Source organism: Lingula anatina, chromosome 10 (genome assembly GCF_051362555.1).
Source record: "Lingula anatina isolate TDL-2025a chromosome 10, LinAna3.0, whole genome shotgun sequence".
Classification (NCBI taxonomy): Eukaryota; Metazoa; Brachiopoda; class Lingulata; order Lingulida; family Lingulidae; genus Lingula; species Lingula anatina.
Window position 1 is genome coordinate 11887236 of NC_141776.1, and position 10173 is coordinate 11897408.

At 38.3% G+C, this 10173-nt stretch overlaps 1 protein-coding gene across 1 annotated transcript; it reads left to right on the forward strand.

The window, feature by feature from the left end:
- Positions 1–6142: 6142 nt before the first annotated feature.
- On the forward strand, positions 6143–9525 carry LOC147759599 (uncharacterized). Its single transcript, XM_086998097.1, has 2 exons — positions 6143–7269; positions 7391–9525. Exons 1-2 carry the CDS (start codon positions 7188–7190, stop codon positions 8383–8385), a joined length of 1077 nt encoding a protein of 358 aa, XP_086854223.1. The 5' UTR covers positions 6143–7187; the 3' UTR covers positions 8386–9525.
- Positions 9526–10173: the final 648 nt, after the last annotated feature.

Here is a 10173-nt window from a genome sequence, read left to right on the forward strand (position 1 = left end):
AGTAAGAAGGGCTGCCAAGATTTTTATAAAATTCTTAGTAAGAATGCTTCTATTTCAAAGGGCAAAATAAATTGGAATAAATTGTTTGATATTAATGACAAAGAGTGGTCTCTAATAAATAAACTGCCTTTCAACCTTCCTATCAGTCCTAAATTTAAATGGTTCCAGTATAAAATAAATCAACATATATTACCGACAAATAGTTATCTTGCAAAAACTGGTTTAGTTAACACCCCCCTTTGTAAAAGGTGCGAGAAAGAGACGGAGACAATTATTCATGTACTTTGGGATTGTTCTGTAACTGAAACCTTTTTAAATGTAATCAAAGACAAGCTGAATATGACTTTAGAGAAAAAAACATTTATATTTGGAATTCTTGACAAAAATGAAAATAATAAAGATTCGTATAATGTCCTAAATATGTTAATCAAATACTATATCTACAGCTTTAGGTGCAGAAACAAACAATTATTACTTATTTCTTTTGTTGAATTTGCTAAAAAATATCTGGACTCGGTACAGAATTTGGACCACCTTAAGGCCATGTACGTTTGCTTGCACAATTTAATACTTAGACTTGCTTAGAATGATACAATACGTGTCGAGTGTAAATGTATGACAATCTCTTACTGTTTGGAGTCATAGCCAATTGTGCATGTCTAATATCTTTGCGTACCTAAGTTCACATCTCGATAGTCTGTACTGTCAGTCTTTGGTGTTGCACCAGACTGTTCATGGATACTTGTTATATGTTGGTTATGTAATGTGTAGCAACTTGTTATGTGTACCTGAGTTCACAGCTGAGTGGAGATTATTGTACGCTTATTTGTTCTGTATGATCATGTAAGTGAGTGATACTTTCCGTTATTCCCGACAATCGGCATAATAACATATGTTGTGACTGTGGTAAAAATGGTACGTTAGTAATATGTAGAATCTGGTGTGACTTATATATGATAATAACTGGTTTGTTTGTTTATATGTTACCATATATGTTAATCAGTTCGTGTTATGTGTAGCAACTTGTTATGTGTACCTGAGCTCACAGCTAAGTGGAGACTATTGTACGCTTATTTGTTCTGTATGATCATGTGAGAGATGCTTTCTGTTATTCCCGACAATCGGTATAATAATATATATTGTGACTGTGGTATAAATGGTACGTTAGTAATATGTAGAATCCGGTGTGACTCATATATGATAATAATCTGGTTTGTTTTGTTTATATGTTACGATGTTAATCAGTTTGTGTTATGTGTATTGTATACTATTACTTCTGTTATTTTGTGCAACGTATTCTGTCACTCCCTTGTGCTGTTTATGTCCAATGAGACTACTGTATGCTAGTTTGTCTGTTGCATATATGTTGTAATATGTGTTTAGTGTGAAAATGTATGTTTTGTTTTGTGATGTCAATAAAAAAAAAAAAAAAAAAAGATGTTTCTGTTAGAATTAGATTTACGCAATTTTCCTAAATATGCAAATTAGGATCGCCATTACTGAAAAACCGTTTTACTTCTGTATCTCTGTAACTAGGAAAGCAAACATGACAAATGAAGTATCTACACCTATGTTCTCAGGGTCAGGGAATGTGATAAATCAGATGTCTTATGGGTAGCACTGACTTTGTGAATCATGTCCGAGTAGCATCTTTTATTGTTTCTTCCCTGTATCTGTCAAACACAAGTCAATCTGCTGATAGTTAGAACCTGCCTTCAGAACTGCTTTTACGTTAACTAGGCAAGCAAACATGACATATGAAGTGCCCACACCCATGTTTTCAGCGTTAGGGAAAGTGATTAAGACATTTTCACTATAATCAAATCAGCAATGAGTGCTACACTGTCACACTGTAGCAATTATTCGAATCTGAATTGAATTCTGCAATTAAATACTGCGCTGCCATTGGGATGTAAACATATTGGATCACACAACTGCCCCTTTTACTTAGATTTAAAAAAAAATTACCTTATTAATGCAGTGGACGGATTTGCTGAATCAAGTAATTCATGTGATGCAATGTACAGACTTCACATTTAAAATGGATTTTTTTCAAACATTTTCTTTGATTTTTTTCCCATATATTAGTAATGGATGAAAAACACTTGTTATCGTGTTCGATATGGCTTTAATAAATCAACCTGTGTGAATACATCATCATAAATTTAATTTAAATACTTATTCAAATCAGCGTTATAAACAGCGCATGGATAATTTTATAGCTGATAACAAACTGGTATTAAATTCTTATGAACTCGATATTATCAAGAATATCAGTTGGTAAGGATTTTCTCTCACACAAAAGAATCATCAAGACAAATGTGAAAAATGGAAACTGATGACAACGCGTGCAGCCTCTTCTAACTGCAACCAGAGCCCTCATTCCATGCAGAGAGGTTTCTGAGAATATGATTCAGCATTGTGTTACACGCATTAGTCAGAGCTTGCCTAGGCTTGTGCCGATTTGTAGGGTGGATGGGTAAGCTCTTGATTCTGCTAGCGATTTACAGGTTTTCTATAGAATTCATGTCAGGGGAATTTCGTCGGCCAAGGCAACTGGTTTACCTCTTGGTTTTGCAGAAAAGCAGTTATTGCATGGGCATAGTGTGGTCGGACATTGTCATCTTGCAGGATGAAGTTGTCCTGGAAGTACCTTCTTGCAAATTGCAAGCAAGTATTCTCTAAAATGTCTCTGTATTTTATCTGGTTGGGTTTTTCCGTCAATTGCCACCAATAGTGTTTTGGCTCCAGAGTGGAAACCGGCCCATACACAGTTACTGCCACGGCCACAAGTCACTGTAGTGTGACTCAATCCTCGTGCAGTAACTCGTCTGGAAACCTACTGACTCTGATTCAGCCATCGCGGTGGTGGAACTGAAACCCTGCCTCATCTGTAAAAATCTACATGAACCCAGTGCTGTGCCTGGAACCGCAAATGGCGTCTAGCCCACCATGTTGCTCTGTTCATAGAGTTAACCAGCTAAAAGTAGCCTTGCATTCACTATAGTTCTAGAAACATGCTTTTGAATGGTAATTTGCCACTCATTTTGTACAGCAAGAGTTGTCTTTGTTCGGTTGTTGCGACATAACCGCAGAAGCAAGCGGTCTTCCCTTCTGGTGGTGACATTAGGACGTCCTGACCGTGGTCTCAGACTGTGTTAATACACCAGTCTGGGCGTGTTTCTGTACGACGTTAGAAACTGCTCCCTGGGACACATTCAGCTGTCTGGCAATAGCAGTTTGCTTCTGTCCATTCTGGCATAATGCAACAATAGTGTGGCAAGTTGCTGCCGTTAGTTCACATACCGTAAGGTCAGCTAAGAGTCTGCAAAATATCAAACTTCTGACTGGACGTTGCCGAAATATAGAGACTTATTCTGCAGAACTGCTGCCCTTTTATACGCATTCTGTAACCAGCCAAAGAGGACTGCTCAGACAAACTGCCACATATTACGTAAGGCGGGTCCTGACCCCCCCCCCCCCCCCTTCGAATTCTGGTCCCCCCTTCGAATTCTGGTCCCCCCTTGAAATTATAATTTTGACTAGCTGAATCATACTTGTAAACCATACCAAATGGCACCGTTCACCCCTTAAATACCAAAATTTTTCGTGGCCCTTCAACAGGCCCCTAACCCGTTGCCAAGTTGGGGGGGGGGGGAGGGGGGAGGCTTTGCATCCGCGGACTCCCCCCTTAAAATAATCCTGGATCCGCCTCTGCTCACCTTGCCTTATAATTGATGGGCAAGCACTGGCAATTTCACTGGGAAAGCCTGACAATGCAGTGACCTTTGGTAGTTTGGCTGACACGTAGGCCTACGTAAGAGCAGTTCTGAAGGCAGGTTTTAACTATCAGCAGATTGACTTGTGTTTGACAGATACAGGGAATTAACAATAAAAGGTGCTACTCGGACATGATTCACAAAGTCAGTGCTACCCATCAGACAAGAAATCTGATTTATCACATTCCTTGACCCTGAGAACATAGGTGTAGACACTTCATTTGTCATGTTTGCTTGCCTAGTTACAGAGATACAGAAGTAAACCGTTTTTTCAGTAATGGCGATCCTAATTTGCATATTTAGGAAAATTGCGTAAATCTAATTCTAACAGAAACATCTTAATAATGTTCCTCGACCCTGAAAATATAGGTAAAGACACTTCATTTGTCATATTCCCCTGTCTAGTTCCAGAGATATTGCAGAAAATAGGAAATCTGGCGGCCATTTTGTTTTTTTTTTTTTGCAAATTAGACCGTTAAAAACGCAAAATTTCGCTTGGGAACCGGGTAAATCGGATTCAGCATCCCAAAATTATGCTAAGAAGCCTGGTTCCCAACTTTTACCCCAAAATGCCTCTTGCCTCTTATGCAGAGCCTTTTTTCAAAAATCTCACTAGACTATGTGCAGAAAGTGACAAAAGTAAAACATTTTTTTTAGTATTTTGGAATAAAGGAGGCAAAAAATAAGGTTGGAAGACATTGCAAATTTTGCAAATCAAAGTGAAGCAACGCTTTTATTGTAAATTATCTAGAAAAAAAATGAAAGATAAGGTTCAATACTTCCATAAGATGAAAACCAAAATTTGCTGTGTGATTATGATGCCATTCAGAGCAGAAGATCCAAGGATCTACAGATCAAATATGGCGGACCTTACATGAAAGAATATCCGACTAATCCACTAATGGTCTCCCCACCTCCACACGCCCGTCCTTGCAGGGGTCTAGTCCAAACCTCGGAGCCGTGATTTAATCAGTCTAAAGGCACATGTAGAAGCGGAGAGACCATTAGTGGGCTAGTCGGCTCTTCTTAGATCGCATTCACAACGAGTTGAGCCAGGCTTTACAAATCCTGGGGTCTAAATATGGCGGTCGTACATGAAAGAAAAACCCCCTCATCTTTTAATAGTCTCTCCGCCTCTCACACGCCTCCCCACACGTCGTCCCTGCGGGGGGTCAGTCATTAAATCTCGGCTCCATTGGGACGACACATGGGACGTGAAAAATCTTTCAGTCGCCCTGGTAGAGGGTAAGAAAATTGTATCTCCATAAAGGTTGGTTCAATTTATACGATCCATTGAGGTGGTGTAATATTCTGAAACACGGGGAAAAAATGACAAATCTCTTAAATTTGTCAGAAATCTTCAAATTTATATTGCTGTTAGATCAATATGAGAGAGGAAATTCAGAAGAAATATTTTAAATTCTGAAACAGTCTGATTTAATTAAAAACATGAGAGTACAAGGAGGTGGTTGCCACTTTTCACACCACCAAATAAAAATAAGTTTCAAAGAAAAAAATATTTCAGAGGAACGACCTTAAGATTTTATTGGAATGTTGGGTTTGGTCATAATCAAATATAATAGAAAATAGTAAATATCAGCTGCTTGAGTTAATTGTAAAGGGAATACAGTGAATTGCTTGCATGTCGTCTGTCTGTTGAAAAAATACGGTCTAATATATATATAAGATCTATTGTCTGTTGCGTCCCTGTCCTGTCACGGCCCTTGGTCTAATTAATGGGGGTCGCGTTTAGACACTGGACACGGAGGTTGATGTTTACTTGCCTTCTCGTACGCCATTATCATACAAGTTGTGAACTACGCTGAGTGTTCTTCTCAGATGCTGTAAGTATATCGTTTGGTTTAATTCCGTAGATAGTTCAACTATTTAGAATAACCTTACTGGTGAAAAAGTACAATATGTTAAAGGCTGTTGTAATAGATTTAATTGTTGAAAGTTAATTATGAAGTATATACTTTCTGTGTCCGTCTATATGTATCATTGGTCTTTAAATGAGCAACACGTATGGGCCCCGAAACCCACCCAAGGGGGCCGAGGGTCGATTTCGTATTCTGTCATTCCTAAAAAAAAAAAGAACAATCCTGGATCTGCCCCTCATACTACCTGTAAACCGCATTCAGCAGACAAAAAGGTATCTTCTCTGCGGAATTATTTGCCAAATATATTTTTCTCAAAATTCGCATCGTCGCAATTTAAAAAATGGAATGAAAGCTGAGTATTCTATATCCCAGGAACTGTGATGACTACCCCCCCCCCCTTTCCCAGCTGGGACCCTCTCAAGATATAAAAGATGATATCAACACCCTTCAATTTTTTTAAAGAGAATTAGGCCCTTAAAGTAGAACCTCGCACTGAGCGACAGGTCCCATGGCGTACATGTACAATTAATATTGTACACGTTGTCCAGATTTGTCACAGGGGGCAGACTGTGTCTGTCACCACCAGACGCTAGTCAACATGAAACATGAGCAATGTGTCCCAAGGGGCTTGACAATTACTTAACACTGATAGCTTACAGTGTAAGTCAGGCCTATCAATAGGTTTGTAAAAATTGCTGCAGTTAAATATACAGAAAAATTCCTATGTATTTAGTTTCTGAAGCGTATAAGCAATACTGCACCTGCACTACCTATCAATGTCACGTACTTCATGGTTTCACACGTTCTCGTGTTCTTATTTAGTGGCGTGTAGGAGGAAAGTTCACCTGTTGCATGTATATAAAACTGCTTGAAACAATCAGAGATTTCATTGTTTTGAATACCGAACTTTGAACGAGTAAATGTTCAGAATATTTGAGCATGTTTGTGTTCCATAAAAGCGGAACCCCCACGGTTACAAGGTTTCTACGGCGCTAATCCTGTCCCACCTCCAGTAATTGTCATATGGCTAAATGGGTTTCTGCCATGGTTTTACTAATCTTACATGTTACTTTCGCGCGGTAACATTGACATGAATTTTCGGGTGACTCCCTCTCTCCAGTATTCCAATTATTGAACAAAGCAGAATTGTGGTTTTATGTTGTTCTTTAGATTATAAATATTTCTCAATAGTAAGCGACACTGCAGTGGCTGTCTGAAGCAATTGTACCATAAGTTAATCTGTTAATCTGTTATTAATCTGTTAATAAGTTAATCTGTCTCAATTAAACTTCACTAGATACCATTATAAAATAAACTGCTATTCTACCACCATTTTTAATTTTGCAGCCATTTTAAATTTTGAATAAGCTCTGCTTGGAGTAACCAGGTAGCATATTTTATAGCATTACAGGGCTCACACAAAGCTAAATTAACATCATCTATAATATAAACGTTTATAATTATTTTTTAAGGTCATTCACGTACCGCTGGTATACAGTTCGTGCGCTGAGGCGACCTCTATATAGCCATGCGACTATCCACATACTGGTACAAAAATTCACTTGTTGACACCATGTTCTTTGCTTTTTTGAGCGTAGTGTTTTGTAAAGGTATGGTAAACGTAAAACGACATGTCGTATTATTTGCATTGTTTAACTTGGCATTTCATATTTATCTTGTGCGTCATAAAACTTTGTTATAAATTCATAGAATATTTATATTTAATATTAGGTGCATCGTCCAAAACTGCCGAGAAATTCGATGCTTCAAACGTTTGCGAGGACTTCAAAGCATATTCACATCTCTTCCAATACGGGCGACGTGATGCTGGTGCAGTATGCAAGAAATCACCGGAAACCCAAACCGAGCTGACTTTTTATCAGATATATACAACACCTTTCATGAGCCCGCGCAACCATCGCTCTCTTGAAAGCATTCTTTTCCATTATCCTCGTGGCAAAGTACGCATATACAGTGCAGTGTTGCCAAAGCATCTGATTGACAAGTATATCCAAGGAGACTTTGACGTAAAGATAGTGAATTACTCAATGAATGACTTATTACATCGTCTGGTGCAGCTGGAACCGAAGACGTTTCGCGCAAGCGCGGAGTGTTTTTTAAAGCAAATCCATTCTCTTACACGCGGCCAATATTGGTATGTTCAAGAGACTGATCTTGTTCGTACAGTGTTGCTTTACTTATACGGTGGCATATACTTGGATACTGATATTATACTTTTTCGGAGTTTAGACTCACTGGAAAATGTGATAGCTTGGGAAAATAACGAAGAAACGCGTCTGAACGGTGCTGTTTTGAAATTCCAACCACGGAATCGTTTTATTGGTAAATGCATTGAAGAGTTTCTCCGTCACTATGATCCCGTCAATTACGCAGCAAATGGACCTGAACTTTTAACTCGCGTAGCAGAACGCTTTCCACATTTAATCTGCGGCCACAACGCCAAGAAAACAGCGACACGTGGGCTCTGTGCCGCCAACTGTTTAAGACGTGAATCATTTTACCCTTTCACTTGGGAGGACTCGCCGAAATGCTTTGAGGTATTGGAACCGTTGGAGCTGCAAGGCCTACGCCAAACAATCGACGAACTCTCTTTTGCTGTTCACCTTTACAACAGAACCACGCAGCGATTCGGCACTTCGCGAGAGGGAGCTCTCTGTCGTTATGTTTTGAACAAGTTTTGTGTATTTTGCGACGAAATGGTCTAAGAAATATAACGGTATCCAATCATTGAATTCTGCTATAAATACAAAATGGTTTTCCTGCAGATTTGCTGCTGCAGGCAGTTGGTGTATTTATTCTGTGCTCTTGCTAAGGGTTTACGCCCAGAATACAAACTTCTGATTGTGCATGTAGATTCGGTAATGGATGCTACTGTGTATAATTACATGGAAAAAAAATAATAATAATGTAAACACAGAGCATCCAGGTATGTGTTTGTCTTTTTGAAAGGAGAGAAAACAGCTTCCATTAGTTCTATCAAGAAGTCTACATCATCAGTCGACCTAAACTTATTCAGATGAGACTGACAAATGAATAGTATAGAATAATGTAGAATAAGCAAACAGCGTTGGATATATTTTCTTTTAGTGTTCGAAGAATTCACTGTCCACTAAAAAGTGACACTCAGTTTCTACTCTTCTTGTACTTTACAGCTCAATAGTATTTAGTTTTTATAAGAATCTCATGTTCTAACTTCATTTTTACAGAATATTAATTTTGGAACTCGATCTCCGTCTGGATTCCTTCAGGTGATATTAAAAATTAGGCAAATTATCGGCAAATTATAGGGAAAGCAAATGTTACAATGTATGTAAAAAGAAAGCATGTGTTGGCGCAGTGTGCCCGGGTTATTCAAGGGTTCATTTTATGCTACTGCTACCCAGTTTTCCTCCACTTTTGCGAATACAAACATGGTTCTGTATGCCATAGAAGACCCTTAGTAAAATGAAACGTTTTCAGCAAACCTGATATTTTGCTAAGGGGAGTCTTTTTTCCTCCTTTCTAAAAGGGGGTGGATTTGAATCGGCAACAATCCTGATCAATTGTACAACTATTTTTGAAATTAATTAATGAGCCAGGTGGACCAGTTAAACAGAAATATAACATTTTCATTTCAACACTTCATTCATCTTTAAATATTTCATAACTTTTCATATTCTTAATTTATAATTTCTTCTTTATATAAAATGCAAAGTGTACAACACGGCTTTGGGCCCATATATTTTAACTAGCTAACTAGTTTGTATTACAGTTATATGCAATTCATATTGAAATCATTTATGATGACACTAAATCAATATAGTAATGAAAAATAAGTAAATGGAGGTTTTCCTTGGCACAAATGTTAACATTTGTTTGGTTTTATAAATAGTTTGGTTTTCTTGACTTAACCCACTATAAAACTCATATATTCAAGACAACAAAACTGTCAAAGTATTACAGTTTCTAGTACCACTTCCGTTTTCTCAAACTTCACCGGTTTTCAGGGAGTGTATCAGTATGCCCTTCGTAGTATCAGATGCGGCACACATACCGGGCAAGAAACCTTGAAAACCGGTAGCGTGATCCAATCTACGGTGAATTCTGGATCCTTCCGTCTGGTAGTGGGGTAGGCCTGAAGGCAGTGAGTGCTCACAAAAGCACAAATGCAATTTCATGGTGTCAGAAAAATCTAACCCTGTTGCAGACGAGAAGAAAACATAGTAAGAAAAGATGTTCAATTTTTAAACCAGTAATCTAACAAACTGTGCTGATTCAGAATGTTCCAAACCCCTGCAGTGTCGTATGGGGAAACGTCCCCATCAAAGGTATCCATGATATGTATAAGCAGATATTTTGAAAGTTTTGGGCGCCACTACTACTACACCTACATGTACATGTATCTCCTGAAGGTGTCAAGAATACGCAGAATAGCCCCATGAACCCTAGGGACTGGACGAAAGAAAGGAAGGACAGAATTGCAGGGGAAATTCATAACATGTGAGTATTAGTAG

Bases quoted from the DNA above. Each gene is read 5' to 3' on its own strand.
- LOC147759599 (XM_086998097.1), top strand. From the start codon at position 7,188: ATGCGACTATCCACATACTGGTACAAAAATTCACTTGTTGACACCATG. The intron at 7,270-7,390 runs GTATGGTAAACG...ATTTAATATTAG, and splicing joins GAGCGTAGTGTTTTGTAAAG to GTGCATCGTCCAAAACTGCC.